Here is a 25,319-nt window from a genome sequence, read left to right as displayed (position 1 = left end):
CCCCAGAGGGTTAGCCACCCAGGATAACCCAAAAAAGTCAGTGTCATCGAAGACTGTCTAACTTATTTCCATTGGGGTCCTTAATCTTGTCTCCCAGGATGCAACCCACACCAGTCGACTAACACCCAGGTGAACAGGGAAAAATGCCTGGAATTAGTGCTCATATTGGTGAATTTAAAGCCAGCAAAGGTTGGTTTGAGAGATTTAAGAATTGTAGTGGCATACACAGTGTGATAAGGCCTGTTCTGGAAGAAAATGCCAAACAGGACCTACAGTACTCAGGAGGAAAAGGCACTCCCAGGACACAGTGTCTCATCAGTCATTGCTGCATCTTCAATAAAGGTGTCATTTATTCTTCATTTAGTAGAGTAGTACATGCACAATATATATTGTGCATGTACTACTCTACTATTGTGCATGTATCCTTTTTTTTGTGTGTAGGAAAATGTATATTTCATGTGGTAAAATTTTTTTTCATACTTTTGGATGTCTTGCACGGATTAATTTGATTTCCATTATTTCTTATGGGGAAAATTCATTCGCATAACGATAATTTCGCATAACAATGAGCTCTCAGGAACGGATTAATATCGTTATGCGGGGGTCCACTGTAGTATCGATATTCGAAAGGAAAGATCATGAGCTTGGGTAGCATTCTGGACAGTGACAATGCGCGTACCGCTCTTGAGAGCATGAAATGAAATATCTCTACCAACATGACGCAGGAGTGCTTTGCCAATACTATGGTCAGAAAGATAGGCAGAAGAGGAAGTCGGTCTTAAAGTAAAAAATTTAGTCCATTGTGTGGTCCGAAACTCAGCGTGGAGAGGGAGTGCATGACGTGTCGGTCTTTTCCGAGTAGAATGGGAAGGTAACGAAGGAGCATCATCAGGAGATTGACGTTGGCGTTTAGGAGTAGGACCAGCGTGAAACGGGGTGGCGATTCGAAAATTGCCGTACCGTAGAGGCCGGAAGCATAGTCAAAGGAGAGCGGAGGTCAGACAAATTGAAGGAGTCAGTCGAAGCCCCGGTACCTGAAGCGGGTGAGGAAACAGCACCAGCATGAGGTACAGGGGCATCAGGAGTGTCCGAAGAGTGGTCTAAAAACAAGGCAGGGTCAGAATGGGGTGCGGTATCAAGAAGGGGCCCGGTGGTAGTGGGTTCATGGATTGGGTTCTTCATGGTTAGGTTACTCCTTTGCTTTTCTTCTTTTTTTTTTCTTAAAAACAAAAAGAAAATAAAAATAAAAAAAGGGGGGAGCAGGGAGGAACAGTTCCCAGGAGGAATGAAAGGGCCGGAAATCTCCCTCCGCGCCCAAGAGGACCTCAGCACCTCTAGTAGCGCAGATGCAGCATGGAACCCGTGCCACACCCTACCCTTCATGCCAGTAAACCAGCAATCCGGGATAGCAACCTCACATCTGCCAAGCTACCTCGGTGAACAAAAGAGAGGGCGGCCGGATATCCACCACAAAGAATACCTCCTTCGGCCACCACCCCCGGAATCCGAAAGGTGGCTTCCAGAGATACACCCGTCGCCCGAAAGACACCCAAAGCTACTCCGGGATACCGGGAGGGATCGGGACATCCCCAGGCGATCCAGATTCCACGGCAAACTACGCCACCACCAAGAACCTCAACGGAATGGGACGGACCCCGGTATCCTTTCCCCTACCTAGGAACTAGCGCGCCTGTGGGAGAAATCCCAAACGCCAAAAAGAGGAAGGGCAAAAGGGAGGGGTGAGGAAAAAGGGAAGGATGGGATAGGGAGGGGGGGATTGGGGGGTAATTAGGTTCGGTCTGAGGAAGCAGACCGACAGGTCTGATTCCTCAGACCAAGAGCCTCTTCACCACAAGGAGCTCCCCTTGAAGAGGCAGGGAACTGGATTATTATTATTATTATAATCAAAAAGAAGCGCTAAGCCACAAGGACTATACAGCGCTGCAGGGCAGGAAGGAAGCGAGGGCATCAGGTGGCAAAAGGGAGATGGATGAGTAATAGGTTACGGATAACAGCGGGGCAGTGGATGGTGAAAGGGTAAAGGGCAGCAAGAGACTGAACCAGAAAGGGCTGAGGGGAGTGCGAAAAGTATCATCAGAGTTTGTGGAGTAAATTGTCGTTGTCAAGAAGTCAATGAGAGAGTCAGGATTAAAGGAGGGTCCATCAGCAAGAAGGGAAGGTAAAGAGAGAGTAGTAGAACAAAGACGACGTTGGAGGTAAATTCTGCGTGCTCGTTGATAGAGAGGGCAGCCTAACAGAATGTGGCTAATCGATACTGGAACTTGACACTGCTCACAGAGAGGAACAGGGTGCCTCTCCATGAGATACCCATGAGTAAGATGAGTGTGACCAATGCGAAGGCGGGAGAGAGTGGTCTCCCAACCTCGGCACTGATGACAAGAAGACGGCTAGTAACCTATGCTCGGTTTAATAGAATGAAGTTTGTTACCGAGTAGAGTTGACCAACGTTGTTGCCAACGGGTGCGAAGGTGGGTAGCTATTGCAGCAAAATAGTCCAGAAATGGAACACCTCGATAGGAAATTGGTAGGTCATGTACTGCTGACTGCGCAGCAGTGTCTGCCTGTTCATTGCCCTGTACGTCGACATGACCAGGGACCCAACAAAAAACAATATCTTTATGTTTGGTAGAGATACGGCGTAGCCAAAGTTGGATACGGAGAACTAGGGGATGAGATGTATCAAATTTTCGTAAAGCCTGTAGAGTACTAAGGGAGTCTGAGACTACTACAAATGATGACACAGGCATAGATGCGATACGAATAAGTGCTGCAAGAATGGCATACAGTTCAGCAGTAAAAATGCTAGCTGAAGATAGTAAATGTTCCCGCACGACGCTGTCCGGAAACACTGCTGCAAATCCGACGCCGTCTGAAGACTTAGAGCCATCTGTGTACACAGCGGTGGCATGAGAATGGGAGTGGAAGTGATCAAGAAAAAGAGAGCGGGAAGCCACCGTAGGCAGTTGAGCTTTCGAGCAAGGGAGTGAGAAAGAACAGACCCAAACAGCTGGAACTTCCCAGGGGGGTAGGGAAAAGTGAGATGCTACATGAACATATAAAGGTGGTAACTGAAGGGAAGACAAGCGTGAATGTAGGCGAAGAGAAAAGGGACGGAGCAAACGGGCAGCGAACGAATAAAGAATGTCTACTAATATCGGTGACCATTCTATAAATGGAAGGATTGTGTACATCGTGAGAGCGTACATAGTAGCGAAGGCAATGGGCATCATGGCGATCAGACAAGGATGGAACATTCGCTTCTGTATAGAGGCTCTCAACAGGGGAAGAGCGAAAAGCACCAAGGCACAAACGTAATCCTTGGTGATGGATAGAGTTAAGGCTAGAGAGAGTAGCAGGAGAGGCCGCGGAATAAATCTGGTCACCATAATCGAGTTTCGATAAAACGAGGGCTGAATGTAGGCGAAGCAGAGTTCGATGATCAGCTCCCCAGGAAAGATGAGCAAGGGTTTTAAGAAGGTTTAGCCGGCTGTGACAAGTTGCCTTCAGAGAGGTTATGTGAGGTTTCCAGGACAACCGACGGTCAAAGAGAAGGCCTAGAAACCTGACTGTATCACGTTCGGGGATACAGGAGCCATAGAGATACAAAGGATGATCGGAGATAACAGAGCGTCTAGTGAAAGTAATTTGGTGAGTTTTGGTACTTGAAAATTTAAACCCATGCGTGGTGGCCCAAGTGGAAACATGGTCGACCGCATGCTGGAGAGAAACTGCAATAAGATGACAGTCAGCGCACGCACAAGCAATAGCGAAGTCATCAACATAGAGTGATGACCAAATATTGGGTGGAAGAACAGAGGCCAAATCATTTATAGCAAGGAGAAAAAGTGTTGTGCTTAGAACACATCCCTGAGGGACACCTTCAGCTTGGACGAAGTCCGGGGAAAGAACATTATTGACTCGAACACGGAAATGTCTGTCAGTTAAAAAGTTCTTAAGGAAGGATGGTAGATTGCCTCGGAGGCCTAAGGAATGGGCCTGGGCCAAAATATTATACCTCCAAGTTGTGTCATATGCCTTCTCAAGGTCAAAAAATATGGCAATAACTGAGTGATTATTCGCAAAGGCATTACGAACATACGTATCCAAGCGTAGTAAGGGGTCTATGGTAGAACGACCCTTACGAAAGCCATATTGACTAGCGGAGAGACTGTTGTGTGTCTCTAAATACCACATTAAACGTTGATTTACGAGACGTTCCATAACTTTGCAAACTGCACTAGTAAGAGCGATGGGGCGATAGTGGGAGGCATCATGTCCTGAAGTACCCAGTTTGCGGAAAGGGAAAACAATGGCAGATTTCCACAGCTCGGGAAGAACTCCTTGTGCCCAAATAAGATTGAAGAGGTGTAAGAGGACTACAAGGGCTGACCGATGTAAATGTTGTAACATATGAATATGAATGTCGTCAGGCCCAGCTGCCGATGATCGGCAAGCTGAGAGCGTTGCCTCCAGTTCTTGAAGTGTAAAAGGCACATTATACTGTTCTTCTCTGAGAGAAGAAAAGTCCAAGGGTACTAACTCTCTGGCAGACTTTGAGGAAAGAAATGAGGTGCATAGATGGAGCCCTCGGGAAATACGGACCAGATGTGTGCCAAGTTCAATGGCAACGTCGAGAGGGTTTGCTACATCAACACCAGCGACCCGTAGAACAGGAGCCGGGTCAGGAGAGTATTTACCACTCAATTTCCTCACTTTTTTCCAGACTGCACTCATAGAAGAAGCAGAGGTGATGGTGGAAACATAGTCTCGCCAACAAGTGCGTTTAGCTTCACGGATGACACTGCGAGTGATCGCACACTTCTGCTTAAAATCAAGAAGTCTCTCAGTGGTTCTATTGTACCGGTACCTGCCCCATGCATCACGTTTCAAACGTACTGCACGAGCACAAGCAGGAAACCACCAAGGCACGCACTTCTGAGAATGCCTGCCTGAGGTTTGGGGTATAGAATGAGAAGCTGCGGTATAAACTGACGTCGAGAAGATGTGTAGGAGCTCGTCAATGGCGGATGAAGAAGGAACCTCACTAAAAGCAGTGAGGTGTGAGTAAAGATTCCAATTTGCCCGATCAAATTGCCAGCGAGGGCTACGGAAAGGTGGTGAATAGGAAGGAGAAGTAAGAATGATTGGAAAATGATCGCTGTCATGTAAGTCTGGTAGAACAGACCAGGTGAAGTCTAGTGCAGTGGAGGAAGAGCAGACTGATAGATCGATGCAAGAGAGAGTATGAGTACGAGGATCAAAATGGGTGGGAGTACCCGTATTTAAAACATGGAGGGGGTGAGAGGTGAGAAAAGCCTCCAACTGGATGCCACGCGAGTCACAATGAGACCCCCCCCAGAGGAAATGGTGGGTATTAAAATCACCAAGTAACAGAAGTGGAGGTGGTAAGGATGAAACAAGAAAAGCAAAGTCTGGGATAGAAAATGCTCGAGAAGGAGAGAGATATAAAGAACATATTGTAAACCACTTATTCAAGTGGATACGGGCTGCAGTGTAATGCAGCGAGGTATGGACAAATAGTTGACAGTACGGAATATCATTGCGTAGAAGGGCACTTTCATTAAAGGTCCCATCTGAGAAAGGATCCGAAGAATACAATAAATTATAGCCTGAGATAGGTTGGAAAACAGCCGAGTGTAATTTTGGTTCTTGTAAGCAAGCACCAACACGGGAAAACCTGGAAAGCAACATCTGAAGCTCACCCCGATTACCCCTGAGGCCGCGGATATTCCACTGTAAATAGGCCATGATTGGCGATGAAGAACATACCAGGAATCTGTAGGTAAAGGCACCTACGGACTAGAGGGGTTAGAAAAGTCAACGTGTGGTGGCATTGGAAGACGTTCAAGCAGCGAAGGAACGGAGCGTTGCGAAGATGGAGGAGAGGGAAGAGAAGGAACAGGAAGTGAATCAGTGTCCATTGAAGGTTTAGTCTCTGCAATATATTCTGAAATGGCTTCAAGTGTTTCTGAATTCAAAGATGTATGAGAGACCATATTGGAGATAGAAGGAGGAAGGTGAGTAAAGATTGGGACACTAATGGACTGTACCAAAGTAGAGGGGGAGGGAAGAGTGTAAGGGACTGGAGATGAAGTGTGGGGGGGGACAGAAGAGGCAGAAACCTGGGAGGTGGCAGAAACTTGGGAGGGGACGGGGGTGGAAGGCATAGTATGAGGAGGAGGGTGAATCTCCACACTTGTAATAGAGCCAGAGAGAGGGGAAGAACTAGGTACAGAGACTGGAAAGGTAAAGTGTGGAGGTGGAAGAAGGGAAGGAAGGGGCAAAGAAGATTTGAGCAATGTGGATTTTTTGGACTTCTGAGTAGAGGGGCGATTGGTATTAGGTGTCGTACGAGGTCTTGTCGATACTGGGGCTTGTGAGGAAGGACGCGAAGATGTGAGAACAGACTGAGTTGTAGTCGGGACGTCAGAGCCAAGGACAGCAAAAGGATTAGATGCCGTAGTGGCTATGGGAGGGGTAACAACAGAGGAGGCTGCAGAAGATGGGACCCCAGAAGTGGGGGGATGTTTGGAAACACGAGAATAAGAAACACGGGGTAGTCTCCCTTGGAGGCGGAGATGAGTAACTGCCATAGCATAAGGGAGACCTTCTGCCTCTTTGAGGCAATGGATTTCACGTTCATTTAAGTAGACCTGGCAACGGCGGGAGTACGAAGGGTGAGCTTCATTACAATAAAGGCAAGATGGAGGTTGACTGCAAGATGTATTAGAATGGTCGTCGGCACCACAGACTGGGCATTTGGCCATAGATCTGCAATATTTCGCTGGGTGACCAAAACACCAGCAATTTCTACATTGTTGCGGTGTAGGTATCACCTTTCGAACTTGTAACCTATGTCCCGCGACATATACAGAGGACGGGAGTTCTCAGCTGTCAAAAGATAAACGAGCTACATTGCAAGGGTAACGTCTCCGCCCCCGGGCAGGAAGGACATAAGTGTCTACTTTGAGGATTGGGAGATCCTGGAGTTCCAGCTGTTCAAAAATGTCATTGCCACATGACTGGAAATTCTGTTGGACTATGGTATGGGGCAGAATGACAGTACCACTACAAGAATTGAGAGAAAGATGTTTTTCAATAGTGATAGGAGTAGTATCGATATTCGAAAGGAGAGAAAGATCATGAGCTTGGGTAGCATTCTGGACAGTGACGATGCACATACCGCTCTTGAGAGCATGAAATGAAATATCTCTACCAACATGACGCAGGAGCGCTTTGCCAATACTATGGTCAGAAAGGTAGGCAGAAGAAGTTGGTCTTAAAGTAAAGAATTTAGTCCATTGTGTGGTCCGAAACTGAGCGTGGAGAGGGAGTGCTTGACGTGTCGATCTTTTCCGAGTAGAATGGGAAGGTAACGAAGGAGCATCATCAGGAGATTGACGTTGGCGTTTAGGAGTAGGACTGGAGTTGGTCCGGCGTGAAATGGGCGGGCGATTCGAAAATTGCCATACCATAGAGGGTGAAGCCGGAAGCATAGTCAAAGGAGAGCGGAGTTCAGACAAATCGAAGGAGTCAGTCGAAGCCCCGGTACCTGAAGCGGGTGAGGAAACAGCACCAGCAAGAGGTACAGGGGCATCAGGAGTGTCCGAAGAGTGGTCTAAACACAAGGCAGGGTCAGAATGGGGTGCGGTATCAAGAAGGGGCCCGGGGGTAGTGGGTTCATGGACTAGGGCTGCCATGGTTAGGTTACTCCTTTGCTTTTTGTTTTTAAGAAAAAAAAAGAAAGAAGAAAAGAAAATAAAAATAAAAAAAAGAAAAAAAGGGGGGAGCGGGGAGGAATAGTTCCCAGGAGGAATGAAAGGGCCGGAAATCTCCCTCCGCGCCCAAGAGGACCTCAGCACCACTAGTAGCGCAGATGCAGCATGGAACCCGTGCCATACCCTACCCTTCATGCCAGTAAACCAGCAATCCGGGATAGCAACCTCACATCTGCCAAGCTACCTCGGTGGACAAAAGAGAGGGCGGCCGGATATCCGCCACAAAGCATACCTCCTTCGGCCACCACCCCCGGAATCCAAAAGGTGGCTTCCAGAGATACACCCGTCGCCCGAAAGACACCCAAAGCTACTCCAGGATACCCTCTTCAAGGGGGGCTCCTTGGCGTGGTGAAGAGGCTCTTGGTCTGAGGAATTAGACCTATCGGTCTTCTTCCTCAGACCGAACCTAATTACCCCCCAATCTCCCCTCCCCTATCCCATCCTCCCCATCCTCCCCTTTTTCCTTTCCTCCTCCTCCTCCCCACTCCTCCCTTTTGCCCTTCCTCTTTTTGTCCTTTGGGATTTCTCCCACAGGCGCGCTAGTTCCTAGGTAGGAGAAAGGATACCGGGGTCCATCCCATTCCGTTGAGGTTCTTAGCGGTGGCATAGTTTGCCGTGGAATCTGGATCGCCTGGGGATGTCCCGATCCCTCTCCGGTACCCCGGAGTAGCTTTGGGTGTCTTTCGGGCAACGAGTGTATCTCTGGAAGCCACCTTTCGGATTCTGGGGGTGGTGGCCGAAGGAGGTATGCTTTGTGGCGGATATCCGGCCGCCCTCTCTTTTGTCCACCGAGGTAGCTCGGCAGATGTGAGGTTGCTATCCTGGATTGTTAGTTTACTAGCATGATGGGTAGGGTATGGCACGGGTTCCATGCTGCATCTGCGCTACTTGCGGTGCTGAGGTCCTCTTGGGCGCGGAGGGAGATTTCTGGCCCTTTCATTCCTCCTAGGACCTATCCCTCCCCGGTTTCCCCTTTTTTTTTTCTTTTTTTTATTTTTATTTTCTTTTCTTCTTTCTTTTTTTTCTTAAAAACAAAAAGAAAGAAGTAACCTAACCATGGCAGCCCTAGTGCATGAACCTGGTACCCCCGGGCCCCTTCTTGATACCGCACCCCGTTCTGACCCCGCCTCGTCTTTGGACCACTCTTCAGACATTCCTCATGCCTCTGTACCTATTGCCGGTGCTGTTTCCTCACCCGCTTCAGGTACTGAGGCCTCGACTGACTCCTTCGATTTATCGGACCTTCGCTCTCCTCTGACTATGCTTCCGGCCTCTCCCTCTACGGTGCGGCAATTTTCAAATCGCCGACCCGTTACACGTTGGACCAACTCTGGTCCCACGCCTAAACGTCAACGACAATTACCTGCTGATGATACTTCTCCACCTTCTCGTTCTTCTCAGAAACGATTGACACGCCCTTCACTACCTTTCCACGCTCAGTTTCAGACTGAACAGTGGACTAAATTCTTCACTTTACGACCAACTTCCTCTACTGCCTATCTTTCTGACCATAGTATTGGCAAGGCACTCCTACGCCATGTTGGTAAAGATATTTCTTTTCATGCTCTTAAGAGCGGTACGCGCATCATTACCGTACAGAATGCTACCCAGGCTCATGAGCTCTCTCGTCTTTCCCATATCGATACTGTTCCTGTCACTCTTGAAAAACATCATTCCCTCAATTCTTGTAGTGGTACCGTCATTCTGCCCCATACCATAGTTCAACAAAATTTCCAGACATGTGGCACCGACATTCTAGAACAGCTGGAATTCCAAGATCTCCCAATCCTCAAGGTAGACACTTACGTTCTTCCTGCCCGTGGGCGGAGACGATACCCTAGCAATGTGGCTCGTTTAACTTTTGACAGCCGAGAACTCCCATCCTCAGTTTATATAGCAGGACATCGGTTACAAGTTCGAAAGGTGATCCCTACACCACAACAGTGTAGAAATTGCTGGCGATTTGGCCATCCAGCGAAATATTGCAGATCTATCGCCGAATGCCCAGTCTGTGGTGCCGATGACCATTCTAATACATCTTGCAATCGGTCTCCCTCTTGCCTTAACTGTCATGAGGCTCACCCTTCGTACTCTCGCCGTTGTCAGGTCTATTTAAACGAGCGGGAAATTCGTTACCTCAAAGAGACAGAAGGTCTCCCTTATGCCATGGCAATTTCTCATCTCCGCCTCCAAGGGAGACTCCCACGTGTTTCTTATTCCCGTGTTTCAAAACGTCCCCCCACTTCTAGTATCCCATCTTCTACACCCACCTCTGTGGTTACCTCTCCCATAATCACTCCTGTATCTAATCCTTTTGCTGTCCTTGGCTCAGACGTCCCTACTTCAACACCTCAGTCTAATCTCGCTTCTTCGAGTTCTCTCTCACAAGCCTCAGTATCGACGAGACCTCGTACGACACCTCCTCCCAATCGTCCCTCTACTTCTCAAAAGTCAAAAAAAGGTCCGGTACCACCTCCTACCCATCTTCCACCACCTCATTTTACCCTCCCTGTCTCTGTCCCTAGTTCTTCCCCTCTCACTGGCTCAGTTACAAGTGCAGAGGTTCACCCTCCTCCTCGTAATGTACCTTCCTCCCCTGTTCCCTCCCAAGTTTCTTCCTCTTCTGCCACCTCCCAGGTTCCTGCCTCTTCTGTCCCCTGCCACGCTTCTCCAGTTCCCTCCACCCTTTCGCCCCCCCCTACCTTGGTACAGTCCAATACAGTTCCAATCTTTACTCATCCTCCCCCTACCATTCCCAATATTGTCTCCCATACGACATCTCTGAATTCCGAAACACTTGAAGCAATCTCTGAATATATTGCAGAGACCAAACCATCAATGGACACTGATCCACCTTCCGCTCTTTCTCTCTCCTCTGCTCCATCTGCGCAACTCCTTTCTTCACAGCGCACCGTTCCTTCGCTGCTTGAACATTTTCCACTGCCTCCGCATGTGGACTTTTCTAACCCTTCTAGTCCGTAGGAACCCTTACCTGCGGATTTCAAGTATCTTTATCATTGCCAATCATGGCCTATTTACAGTGGAATATACGCGGCCTCAGGGGTAATCGGGGTGAGCTTCAGATGTTACTCTCCCAGTTTGCCCCTGTTGGTGTTTGCTTACAGGAACCAAAATTACACTCTGCTGTTATTTCTCACATCTCAGGCTATAATTTATTGTATTCTTCAGATCCTTTTCCTGATGGGACCTTTAATGAAAGTGCCCTTCTTCTCCGCACTGATATTCCGTACCATCAGCTATTTGTTCGTACTTCGCTGCATTACACAGCAGCCCGTATCCACTTACATAGGTGGTATACGCTCTGTTCTTTATATCTCTCTCCTTCTCGGGCATTATCTATTCCGGATTTTGCCTTCCTTGTTTCGTCATTACCGCCACCGATTCTGTTACTTGGTGATTTTAATGCCCACCATTTCCTCTGGGGGGGGTCTCACTGTGATTCCCGTGGAATTCAGTTAGAGGCTTTTCTTGCCACCCACCCCCTCCATTGTTTTAAATACAGGTACTCACACCCATTTTGATCCTCGGACTCATACTCTCTCTTGCATCGATCTCTCAATCTGCTCTTCCTCCGCCGCATTAGACTTCACTTGGTCTGTTCTCCCGGACTTACATGACAGTGATCATTTCCCAATCATTCTTACTTCCCCTTCATATTCGCCACCTCTTCGCACCCCACGCTGGCAATTTAATCGGGCAAATTGGAACCTTTACTCACACCTAACTGTTTTTAAAGAGGTTCCTTCTTCGTCCTCCATCGATGAGCTTTTACACCTCTTCTCGTCCTCCGTTTTCACCGCAGCTTCTCATTCTATACCCCAAACTTCGGGCAGGCATTCTCAGAAATGCGTGCCTTGGTGGTCTCCTGCTTGTGCTCGTGCAGTACGTTTGAAACGCGCTGCATGGAGCAGGTACCGGTACAATAGAACCACAGAGCGACTCCTTGATTTTAAAGAGAAGCGTGCGATCGCTCGCCGTGTCATCCGTGACGCTAAACGCACTTGCTGGCGAGATTATGTCTCCACCATCACCTCTGCTTCCTCTATGAGTGCAGTCTGGAAAAAAGTACGAAAACTGAGTGGTAAATATTCTCCTGACCCGGCTCCTGTTCTGCGGGTTGCCGGTGTTGATATAGCAAACCCACTAGATGTTGCCAATGAAATTGGCAATCATCTGGTCCGTATTTCTCAGGGACTCCATCTATGCCCCTCATTTCTTTCCTCAAAGTCTGCCAGAGAGTTAGCACCCTTGGACTTTTCTTCTCTCAGAGAAGAACAGTATAATGTGCCTTTTACACTTCAAGAACTGGAGGCAACACTCTCAGCTTGTCGATCATCGGCAGCTGGGCCCGACGACATTCATATTCGTATGCTACAACATTTACATCAGTCAGCCCTTGCAGTCCTATTACGCCTTTACAATCTTATTTGGTTACAAAGAGTTCTTCCACAGCTGTGGAAATCCGCCATTGTTCTCCCTTTCCGCAAACCAGGCACTACGGGACATGAAACCTCCCACTATCGTCCCATTGCTCTTACCAGTGCAGTTTGCAAAGTAATGGAACGCCTAGTAAATAGATGTTTAGTGTGGTATTTAGAGACACACAACAGTCTCTCCACTCGTCAATATGGCTTTCGTAAGGGACGTTCTACCATAGACCCCTTACTACGCTTGGATACGTATGTTCGTAATGCCTTTGCGAATAACCACTCAGTTATTGCCATATTTTTTGACCTTGAGAAGGCATATGACACAACTTGGAGGTATAATATTTTAGCCCAAGCCCACTCCTTAGGCCTTCGAGGCAATCTACCATCCTTCCTTAAGAACTTTTTAACTGACAGGCATTTCCGTGTTCGGGTTAATAATGTGCTCTCCCCGGACTTTATCCAAGCTGAAGGTGTCCCCCAGGGATGTGTTCTGAGCACAACACTTTTTCTCCTTGCTATTAATGATTTGGCCTCTAGTCTTCCATCAAATATTTGGTCATCACTCTATGTTGATGACTTTGCTATTGCCTGTGCAGGCGCTGACTGTCACCTCCTTACAGTTTCTCTCCAACATGCAGTCGACCGTGTTTCCAATTGGGCCACCACACATGGGTTTAAATTTTCCAGCACTAAAACCCACCAAATCACTTTCACTAGACGCTCTGTCATCTCCGATCATCCTTTGTACCTCTATGGCTCGCCTACATTCCACCCTTATTTTATCGAAACTTGATTATGGTGACCAGATCTATTCAGCGGCATCTCCTGCTACTCTCTCTAGCCTTAACCCCATTCATCACCAAGGATTACGGTTATGCCTTGGTGCTTTCCGCTCTTCCCCTGTCGAGAGCCTCTATGCAGAAGCGAACGTTCCATCCTTATCCGATCGCCGTGATGCCCATTGCCTGCGCTACTATGTATGCTCTCATGATCTCCGCAATCCTTCCATTTATAGAATGGTCACTGATATTAGTAGACATTCTTTATTTGTTTGCCGCCCCTGTTTACTCCGTCCCTTCTCTCTTCGCCTTCATTCGCTCTTGTCTTCTCTTCAACTACCACCTTTCTATGTACATGTAGCATCTCACTTTTCCCTACCCCCCTGGGAAGTTCCAGCTGTTCGAGTCTGTTCTTTCTCCCTCCCTTGCTCGAAAGCCCAACTGTCTACGGTCGCTTCCCGCTCTCTTTTTCTTGACCACTTTCACTCTCATTCTCATGCCATTGCTGTGTACACAGATGGCTCTAAGTCTTCTGACAGCGTAGGATTCGCAGCAGTGTTTCCGGACAGCGTCGTACAAGGGCATTTACTATCTTCGGCTAGTATTTTTACTGCTGAATTATATGCCATCCTTACAGCACTTATCCGTATTGCATCTATGCCTGTGTCATCATTTGTGGTTGTCTCAGACTCCCTTAGTGCTTTACAAGCTATACAAAAATTTGATACACCTCACCCCTTAGTCCTCCGTATCCAACTTTGGCTACGCCGCATCTTTACCAAGCATAAAGATATTGTTTTTTGTTGGGTCCCTGGTCATGTTGACATACAGGGCAATGAACAGGAAGACACTGCTGCGCAGTCAGCAGTACATGACCTACCAGTTTCTTATAGAGGTATTCCATTTATGGACTATTTTGCTGCAATATCTTCCCACCTTCACACCCGTTGGCAACAACGTTGGTCTACTATGCTCGGCAACAAACTTCAGTCTATTAAACTGAGTATAGGTTACTGGCCGTCTTCTTATCACCAGTGTCGAGGTTGGGAGACTACTCTCTCCCGTCTTCGCATTGGCCATACTCGTCTTACTCATGGATATCTCATGGAGAGGCGTCTTGCTCCTCTCTGTGAGAATTGCCAAGCTCCATTATCAGTCAGCCACATTCTGTTGGACTGCCCACTTTATCAACGAATTTACCTCTGTCGTCGTCTTCGCTCCGCTGCTCTCTCTTTACCTTCCCTTCTCGCTGATGGACCCACCTTTCATCCGGACTCTCTCATTGACTTTTTGACAACGACTGACTGACTTCACAAATTCTGATACCTTCAGCCCTTTCTACCTCAATCTCTTGCTACCTTCTACCCCCGTACTATCCCCTGCCCCGCTGTTTTCTGTAACCTGCTGATCATCCCCCCTCCCTTCTGCCATCCAATTCCCTTGCTTCCTTCCCTACCCTGCAGCGCTGTATAGCCCTTGTGGCTTAGCGCTTCTTTTTGATTATAATAATAATACTCCAGGATACTGGAGAGGGATCGGGACATCCCCAGGCAATCCAGATTCCACGGCAAACTACGCCACCGCCAAGAACCTCAACGGAATGGGATGGACCCCGGTGTCCTTTCCCCTACCTAGGAACTAGCGCGCCTGTGGGAGAAATCCCAAAGGCCAAAAAGAGGAAGGGCAAATGGGAGGGGTGAGGAGGAGGAGGAGGAATGGAAAAAGGGGAGGATGGGATAGGGGAGGGGAGAATGGGGGGTAATTAGGTTCGGTCTGAGGAAGAAGACCGACAGGGCTAATTCCTCAGACCAAGAGCCTCTTCACCACCCCAAGGAGCCCCCCTTGAAGAGGCAGGGAACTGGAGCACAGATCCATTTTTAGATCAAGGAACCTCCCGTGAGGGGGAAGTCTGGCTGTTTGTGTTGCACTCTGCAAATTGAACCTCTACCCCTATGACCTACCCTTAGGGGTTTGGTGCTTTTATAACAATAATTGTTCATTAGATGTCATATAACCCTAAACATACAATAAATGAAACGATTTTAATTTGTATGAAAACTGTACATATTACATTCATACCCAGCCCTTGTGGTTTAGTGCTTCTTTTTGATAATAATATTACATGCATACATTTTATGTGGTTTACTCTTGCTTTCCAGACTTAAGTAAATGTCAACATTTGCACACCTTCATTTCTCAAGGGAAGCGTGCAACACAAGCTTCACTTGTGCAACATAAAAGAGCAGCTTGGAAGTCTCCAAAGAAAATTTCAAATACTTATTTGAAGTTTTTAAAATCTAAGATTGCTTGAAATATCAACAGAAATATTCAGTGTGGAGCTATTCCCTACCAGCCTTCAGGAATGGGGGTTCTTAGAAGGACCAAGGCATCAACTTCAATATTATATGAACGAACAAAATTGTATATAAAAAAAAAAGAAAATAGTGGCAGTTCCCCAACCTTTCAACATTTTATATTATACAATACTAGCTAAAGAAATGTGAATTTTACACATGCTTGTTATTTGAATATACAGTTTTTCTGTACTGTAAAGGTATATAATAAATACTATACTCTGCATAGCTATACAAGACACAAGTTTTGGTGAATATAATAATGTCCTTATGTCTGATTTAATTTTTCTTACAATAAATGGTAAACGATATGATGATGCAGTTTTCTGTGCATGACACCCAAATAATTTTTATATGGCTTCATGGTTGTTAAATCAATGTAGCCTAAGCCTCTTATCTTTCGTGGCCCATAACACACGTGATCAGTACTCTAGTTCATTCCAAGTAGTAGTCAACATATCTGGTGTGATTTCTTTGAGGCCATCATTTATTCTAACACGGAGTGCTTTAATATCAGCAGCTGGTATGTGGAAAACATAATCCTTCACAAACCTTTGCAAGAAAAAGTCTAGAGGCATGATTTCAGAGAAGGGTGGGAGCTGTCACACTTGATCCATCTGCCAGGGAATTTCGTGTTACATTAATTATGATGTTGAATATAGAAAACTGCATTTCCCTAGCTTTTACCACATTGAAAAAATGCAGACACCCTACATATATTGCTCTTGTGTCTACACCATTTGAAAGTTTAAGCAGTGCCTCAAGTAAAATTTTTCTTTTTCAACACTGGCTGCATCCCACCAAGGCAGGGTGACCTAAAAAGAAAAACCTAAGTTTTTCTCATTAAATTTAATAATTTATACAGGAGAATGGGTTACTAGCCCCTTGCTCCCAGCATTTTAGTCACCTCTTACAACACGCATGGCTTATGGAGTAAGAATTCTTTTCCACTTTCCCCATAGTGAAATATCTGAAGCATATTTTTCATGTGCCACTTAACTGGATATGAAAAAATTCCTATTCCTTCCATTACATTTCAGTTTCTCTCACGTCTATTGCCTCCAATATTTTCTTATACAGTACAACTTTTGTACGATGTAACTCTACTGAAAATGTTCATGTTAGAGATAGTTTACAAATTTCAGCCAAAATATATATATATTTTTTTAATTTCTCATTTCTTCCTCCTTTTGCATTTAAATTTCAAAATACTATTCAAAACAGCCACTCCTGAACCATCCCACTTAACATTTGCTGTAATAATTTATCTCATATTAAGACAATCAGTTTTTTAACTAGTAATGTACATAAAAAGATTTTATCTAAAAGTATGCAATCCTGTCAAGCTATTTTAGTATATACATTAAAGTGCATATAGGTGGCTGATCCAATGGCCTCAATTGTTTTTAAAAAAGCACAGCTAAATGCTGTGGATGATGTGTACAGTGTTGATTGTTTAGATTAAGCACAACTGAAAGTGGATGACTTGAAGAAGCCACTGGCTTCCTGTCCCTAGTAAGTTATATCCATTCTCATACTCATACAGTGGATACATTTTCTTCCAGAGATGATCCTTTCCTGGAAAACATTTCCTCTAAACAGATATTTTAGGTTCTTTCATGTTACATGCTTATACCTTCCTGAGATTCATCCTCTCATACTTGTCTATGATTACTATTTTTTCAACATTCTCATATTTTAATGACTACATCTATGAAGTACCTAACCTAATATGAAGATGTAGAATTCACAGGTAAATATTGAATGCAATACTGCAGGGTAATAGCATTTGAATACAATTTGCATAACTGAAAACAACAATGCTTTAGGAAATTCTCTACCTATATGCAGCTATTCTTAAGTTCTGAGGGAAATAAAGTATCAATATTACAAAACATGTAATTTACCAATCTGTTTTGAGAATAAATACTAATTATAATACATAATAAAGAAGTTAATATATGTTGTAAACCTGGCTAAATTACCAAATCTTACAAAATAAAACATAATGGTTATGGTTAAATTTTTAGGCAGTGTTGGTCAAACAAGTTTCAGTGCTTAAAAACAAATCTTTTCAGATTTTTTTTTGTACAAAAATCAGTTTTATAGGCTAAGAGCTGTTATCCTACCTCAGCTCATTTCAAAGCCCAGTCCTATCTGAGGTATACTTACTACCACCCCCTAGGATGTGACCCACACCAGTTGGCTAACACCCAGGTGCCTACTTGCTGCTAGGTGAACAGGGGCAGTAGGTGTAAGGAAATACATCCACTGTTTCCACCCATACTGGGGATTGAACCACAGATTCTCAGCGAGTGAGCTGAGTAAGCTACCAACCGAGCTACAAGACGTATTTCCATGAATATGGTATACTAACTTAACCTAACCTTGTTAAAATTAATGTGACATTTAACTTAATCCTACCTAACTTATCCTGGGTCAGCCTGAATTTAGCTATTATATTTGACATCAATGGAATACAGCCTCTCCTCGCTGAACGATGGAGTTCTGTTCCTAAGACCATGTCAGTAAATGAATTCGTCGCTAAGCAAGGAGCATACCATAATTGTTGGGGGTTTGTGTCAACCATCTTTGAAATAGGTAGAAATTCTTTACCTATATGCAGCTATTCTTAAGTTCTGAGGGAAATAAAGTATCAATACTACAAAACATGTAATTTACCAATCTGTTTTGAGAATAAATACTAATTATAATACATAATAAAGAAGTTAATATAAATGAATTCGTCGCTAAGCAAGGAGCGTACCATAATTGTAGGGGGTTTGTGTCAACCATCTTTGATATTGTTTTAATGTCACCTTTGCACCACTTATAACATTTTTAATATACAGTGGACCCCCGGTTAACGATATTTTTTCATTCCAGAAGTATGTTCAGGTGCCAGTACTGACCGAATTTGTTCCCATAAGGAATATTGTGAAGTAGATTAGTCCATTTCAGACCCCCAAACATACACGTACAAACGCACTTACATAATTGGTCGCATTGGGAGGTGATCGTTAAGTGGGGATCCACTGTATTTTTAAATGTTTATACAGTAGTGTACTGTATATTGTAATATGCAGACTAGAGGAAATCAGCTCTAATATACATTACTCAGGTATGCATACTGGTCAGAGAGCCTGTCATAAGCTCAAGTCACTGGTAAACAAGTACGTTGCTAAGTGAGGAGAGGCTGTATATCAGTTTTGTGAAATTCAGACTGGTTTATGTGAAGCTAGGCAACAGTGAATTTACACTCTCCTTGTGTGGCAAAATAATAATTATTTTAGAAGCAAAGATTACAAACTCTTCCTACAAAGCACAGCAGTTACATGGTTTTGACAATACTAGTATAAAATAGAGTACTATACAATATTATTTAATAATTAATCTAGTATACATGAAGGGCAGTAAAGAAGTGAAAAATACTTTAAAGGAAATTAATTTCTTCAATTGTTCCACTACAAATCTGATAAAACACAAGCTACATATTTAATTTTTTGCTGTGGAAAAAAAAATGATGCTGAAATACTGATAACTCGTTTGTTGAGTACATATCTTTTCCTAAATAATGCACACAATGTTTTAGACTGGCTATTATATGATCGATCAATAATATATTTATTAATAAAGTGATACCTTGACTTATGAGTGCCCCAACTTACAAGTTTTCCAAGTTACCAGCTGTCGCTCGGTCAATTTTTTGCTCTGAGTTGCGAGCCAAAACCCAAGTTATGAGCGAGCTTCAGATTTGCCACCACTAGTTGGCGCAGCAAATGCCACCACATCTGCCCAGCATCCCAGTGTTTTGTGCTTTTTGTGCAGTTATTTTGCCAAATTTATTTTTTCTAACTATGGGTATTAAGAAAGTAAGTGCAATGGACAGTGCTGAGAAGAAGAGGATGATATCCATTGAATTAAAGCATGAAATTATAGAAAAACACGAGAAAATCGCTTTTGTTTCAGTGTTTTCCTTATGAAACTAGTGATCTAGTGCAGTTAGCCTCACAAACACACTGCTTTCTCTTATAACAACACCTCAGAAGGGCAAGAATGGGAAGATATGGTCAGAGCGATAATTATTTTTACCTTGGGAGTGGCTGCCACCGCTCATCATATGACATACTACTGTATTTTATTCATTCTAGAGTATATATCATGAGGTGTATAAATGGAAATCAGGAATTAATAAAGGGGATGGAAATAGTGTGCTAAAAATATCTAGCCTAGACAGGACATGCAGCAGTGGATTTAAGTTGAAAAAATTCAGATTCAGGAAGGACATAGGAAATCACTGGTTTGGTAATAGAGTTGTGGATGAGTGGAACAAACTCCCAAATATGTACCATCATAGAAGCTAAGACTTTTTTTTTTTTTTTTAAATAGGTTAGATAAATACATTAGTGGGTGTGAGTTGGACCTGACTAGCTTGTGCTACTAGGTCAGTTGCCATGCTCCTTCCTTAGTGAATGTGACCTGACATGCCTACCTTAAGGCATTGGCTTAAGCCGGTGGGTGAATTGGACCTGCCTCGCATGAGCCAGTAGGCCTGTTGCAGTGTTCCTTCTTTCTTATGTTCTTATATTGTTTATTATGTCATATTAGATCAATTGTGATAGATAAGTAAGCCGTAGAGTTGATATTAGTGTTACACTGAAGTATTTTTTCCTGCTTCCCGAGAGCCAGGAATTCCGCTGTAACGGGTTAATTTCAATGAGGAGAATTGATTTGATATACGGGCTCAGTCACAGAACGAATTAACCCTTAACTGTCCAAACATATATCTACGTTCTCTCGCCCAGCGCTCTGAATATTTTGAAAAAAAGAAAAAAATATATATAAATAAAGAGGACACGTTTTTACATAAAGTAATGTAAAAAAAAAAAAATTTAGTCAGTGCTTATGGAAATATAAGGCCGCAAAGTCGGCACTTGTCGCTCACCTGACGGCAACATGAAGAGCTGCCATTTGCAAAAGTGTTGCCGATATACCTTTTTTTTCTCTTTTTTTTTTTAATTTGTATAATTTTTATGTTCTGATAATTACAATTTATAGTAGTTCTTGTGATTTCATAGCTAATCTTTGTTCTGATACTAATATTAGATACTGAAATAGTACTCAAATAGTCACAAACACAGTGACAGGTGAACATTTTCACCTACCTTAGTCACATACTATTGTCTAGAAATATATACATAGTATTTATAGGTCCTAGCAATGTTTTGGATATGTGGGAATATATAATAATAATAAGTTTCCTTGAAGCATGGTGTAAGACGAGTGTCACTCCACTGCTGACAGTGCAGCAGTGGACTGACATTCTGGCAGGATGACACTACCAGTGGTACCAAAATTGAAAGGGTGTTGCACAAATGTTGCACATGGGTTATTATCGTGGCCACATCCACCTCAAAGCCACTAAACTCGGGGTCAACATTACTTTTCTCTTAAAATGGGAGTGTTAATACTACATGACATCAGTGAATCCCAGCTGTTTGCTCTAGCTGGTGCTCAGTTGAACTGGTGCTCCCACAAGGTACTAAGTGGTTCCAGATTTCTTTAATACTTCGCACACCGAGTGTTAAGACTCATTCTATGCTGACCAGGCATCGCATACCAATTGTGTCAAATTTAGAGGCAGGAAAAATAAAATGTTGCTCTGTTTGGAGCGCTAGCGGTAAGAACATAGCTCTACATTTGGACAGTTAAGGGGTTAAACTCGTAAGTCAAGGTAACACTTTATAAGAGAATATATAAAAAATAAACTCCCATTACCCACCATAAATAAGTACTGCAATGACAAACTCATGAATCTTATACTATATACTTCTCCAGGAAGGTTTACTGATGCTGGAGAGATGATCTTAATCTAAGAAACTGGACCTGTCATTACCTTCCTTGAATTGAACCTGATTGCCTCCCAGGCACTATGAAGTTCCCCTAAACATAAGAATAAAATTAATAATAATAATGTTACAAAAATCTGGGGAACAAGTGGAATTGGCAGTTAAAAATGTAAGAGGAGGTGGAGGTTCTGGGAAAATGGAGGGGATAATTTTGAAAAGCAGTTAAGTGTTTAATGAAGAAATGGAGGTGATAATTTCATGTGTTGGGTAAGGAGGAATAACATTTTATAGAAGTAAGGAAAAGCCAAATGTGAATGTGGAGGAAGTGCATGAGACAGTGGGTAAAATGAAAAAGGAGTAAAGCAGTAGGGGCAAATGATAAAAACAGGTAGGGATCTAGTTTTGGAACTGATGACCAGTGTATTTGTTCAATACATGGCAGTTTGGAGGGATATGTTGTGTATCTTTATACGTATATGCTTCTAAGCTGTTGTATTCTGAGCGCCTCTGCAAAAGCAGTGATAATGTGTGAGTGTGGTGAAAGTGTTGAATGATGATGAAAGTATTTTCTTTTTGGGGATTTTCTTTCTTTTTTTGGGTCACCCTGCCTCGGTGGGAGACGACTGACTTGTTGAAAAAAAAAAAAAATGCATGAAACAGAGAAATAACTTAATGATTACCAGAAAGCATGCATTGTTCCTTTGTATAAAGAAAAAGGGGATAAGATAAAGTGTAAGAATTATAGGGTAATAACCCTGCTGAGTATACTACTGGGTAAAGCAAATGGTAGAATTAATTAAGGATGTTTAGACCAATTTACATTTAGAAATACAGTGCCTGTTGATCAATGCAAATGACATTAACAAATTTCAATGTTTTGTAGTTTTCTTTTCCATTAGACAGCATATGGGCAATGCTATTAAGGCTGATCCTGTTGGGGAAAAAAGGTAAGGGGCATGCTCAGCCATTTGTGGAAAGAGGAAAGTTTATCTATGGAGGCAAAAGGGGAAATGTACCAGAATACAGAGAAGATGGAGGGTTTATAAATCTTAGGTCGAAGAAAAGAAGGATAAGGGTCATCACAGAAAGGGTTGGATGGAGGGGGAGGGGGGGTAAAGTTTTGAGTGCTAAGGGCCTGAGCATCCAACAGGCTTGTGTAAGCATGTTATGTCAGAATGAATGGAGTGTGAGGAAGGTAACAACACAAAGAGAATCGGGTAAAGCGGTTAGCTGGTCTTGAGTTCTGAAGGTGGGAAATACAGTGTCTGCACTCTGAAAAAGGGGGTGGGGAAATTACAGTTTAGAGGGTCATCTGAATTACGATGTTCACACAATCTGGCAAGACAGCTACTGAATAAGTAATGGTGAATGTGCTTCCTTTTCTGGGACACCCTACCTCAGTGGAAGAGGATCAATGTGTTAAAAAAAAATTAGCCAACAAATTTAAGAAACTGGGAATACAGTACTGCAGGACAGAATGTGGACCATTTTTTCTTCAGATGTCATTAGAAAAGCATCCTGGCACAATTTTTACATTATTATACACTGGAATCACTGGTGTACACAGCTTACCTTGAAACACTGGTTTCTTGAAACATTTCCTATATCATTTATACTTTTATTATTCTATGATAGAACATACAATAAATTACAGTTAAGCTAAGAAGAACAATTTAAATTAATTTTATACATCTGTACTCAAAATTTAAAAATGTACAAACACAATGGTAAGAAGTCATTATTTAATATTGTGTTTGAATTTGCATTTAAACACTGTACAATGTGTACAGTATGAGTTTTTAGAAGGAACACACTTCACATCCCGGCATAATACATAGTATTATGAAAGAGTTGCTAAGTGACCACACAACACCTACAATAATCACACGTGTGTGATTTTTTGGCTTGAATGGGTATGATGTTCGGTCCCCAGTGGACAAAATATCACAATAAACTGTCATAAAACACATCTTGTGTCTTATTAACATGTTTGTTTTGGTGTTCACCAATCCACACATCTCATAACCCCTAAAATGTTAAACCAGTAGCTACAATTTTATATGGCCCTCAGGTCACTGTACCCTTAATATCTAACAATAGCAGCACCACCAATTCTAAATGGAAGCAAAAGACATTCCTTTTATGATCATAAATTGGATCTATCCTTGCATCAAACCTGATTACAGCATTTCTAACTGATCAACCCTTCCCGTTTCCCTGGTGCTGTATGACTAATGGGCTTACTGCTTCTCCATAAACATTTTTTTTTTCTGTAACATTTTTGACATAGGCTGCATAAAATGCAAGGTGTTTTGTAGTCTTTAAGTTTTTGAAAAAATCTTATATAATGGAAAATATGAGAACTGCCATATTCATTTCAATTTATTACAGTTAGCTGGATGTCTTATACTTATTTTAAAGCTAATTTTTCATACCTACATCACTTAAATTAGACTATCATCTGTTAACAAAAATTTAACCAATTACTGTACAAATTCAATAACACCATTAAAATAATACATCAAGGCAATAAAAATTTTTCAGGTGCCAACAGACAACTGGGATCCACCAGTTGGAAGAAGAAGAAGAAGAAAGAAGAAAGAAAGAAAGAAAGAAGAAGAAGAAGAAGAAAAAAAACTCACATTTATATTATAGTATAAATATCACTTTACAGACAGCCTTCAGCCAAAATGAAAAAAACAATATTGGCTTAGGAGGATGGGGTGATGCTACAGAGGTCTTGGATGGGGAAACCTTATTACCTGCCAAATTTAACTAAAGTACAGTATCTGCATATGGTATACCAGTAGAAATGTGTGGAGAGTATAGATGGACAGTACTTAGAAGTATAGTACGGGCATATTATTATGACTGGTATAGATTTGTTTTGTCAATAAATTAATTGCATATTTGCTCTCCATTTTATTACAGTACAGTCTCTTTCATTTGCAACTATTAAAGTACAGCACAGTATTTAAAATCCAAAGTCAACTGATAATTTTAAATTAGTGCATAGTATCTTCTAAATTCAAGATTTTCATAATAAAAGATAATGTTCCAAATTTTAATAAGAAAAAACTTTGTTTCAGAATGATTTTAAATGAAAGATTTTTTTTCTCAAAAATTTGAATTAGGAATGATCTCTAAAAATCAGAGTAAAAATAATCAATTAAAATTTTTTTTTCTTTTGAATGAGAGAGGTGCCCAGTTTCTATTACAGTGCTGGATTATACTGTAAACAACATTCTTTAAAAATTTGGACACCCCTGTGCATGCGTTATTCTAAATAATGTGGCTTGTGTAATGATTTTAATAAATCATTCTGGTGCTAGAGAATACTGTACATACAATAGAAAAAATTATACTTATTCATCTCAAATACTAAATTTTTGGGGATGAAATTAGGGTTTCATAATGCAACATCAGTTAAATTCAACTGAAAAAAAATGGTACATAATAAATAGTCATTGTAATCATATTACATCTACATCTAAATCTAAATTCACTATGGAAATGATGATCACATTTCAAGAAAAACGATTTAAAGCTTGATATAATCATGCTTTTCTTGTACTTCAAACTTCCCTATGATATGGTTAACAAACCTGGGAGTACAAGCTCTACCATTGCAAAAATTATCTGAAATATATATTTGTCTATAATTAAATAATTATACTGCATTACATACAAGTTACAAGTCTCTTTACTCACTTGAAAAATATCACAAGTCTCCATGGTGATGCTCTAAAATATATACTCGGAAACTATTTCCCTTATGACTTGACAGAGAATAACATTTATTTCATGAGCATCTGGTCACTTCACGTCTGTTTCTCGTCTGAAAAATATGTAATCACTATAAGTGTGCAATTATTAAAAAGTTGATTATGATATTCCAAAATTTTTAGAAAATATTAAAAGAAATGAATGAGAAACTTATGCAATTTGAAAATTCATTAAACTTGTTGTGCAAATACATTAAGTTCATTGGTTAGTTTATCTTCAACTTTCATTCATCATCATAGCTTCATGTACAAGAACTCACTACACCTATACTAGTGCTGAA

General features: G+C 42.5%; 2 protein-coding genes across 9 annotated transcripts in view; one reads left to right on the top strand and one right to left on the bottom strand.

Moving 5' to 3' along the window:
• LOC138853198 (uncharacterized) overlaps positions 1–24,032 on the top strand; it is a 182,632-nt gene extending 158,600 nt beyond the window's left edge. The window contains exon 4 of the mRNA XM_070088649.1: positions 23,798–24,032. Within this exon, the coding sequence (XP_069944750.1) occupies positions 23,798–24,032 (235 nt within the window). The remainder of the gene's footprint in view (positions 1–23,797) is intronic.
• Positions 16,544–25,319, bottom strand: part of LOC128690039 (ras-related protein Rab-9A) — a 150,220-nt gene continuing 141,444 nt past the window's right edge. For 7 of the 8 annotated variants that reach the window (XM_053778570.2, XM_053778566.2, XM_053778571.2 and 4 more), the window contains one exon: positions 16,544–25,091. The gene's annotated coding sequence lies outside the window, so the exon portion shown is untranslated. The remainder of the gene's footprint in view (positions 25,092–25,319) is intronic. The other variant, XR_011392408.1, reaches the window with a different exon arrangement.

Source organism: Cherax quadricarinatus, chromosome 25, assembly GCF_038502225.1.
Source record: "Cherax quadricarinatus isolate ZL_2023a chromosome 25, ASM3850222v1, whole genome shotgun sequence".
Classification (NCBI taxonomy): Eukaryota; Metazoa; Arthropoda; class Malacostraca; order Decapoda; family Parastacidae; genus Cherax; species Cherax quadricarinatus.
This window is presented reverse-complemented; position numbering and strand designations above follow the sequence as displayed.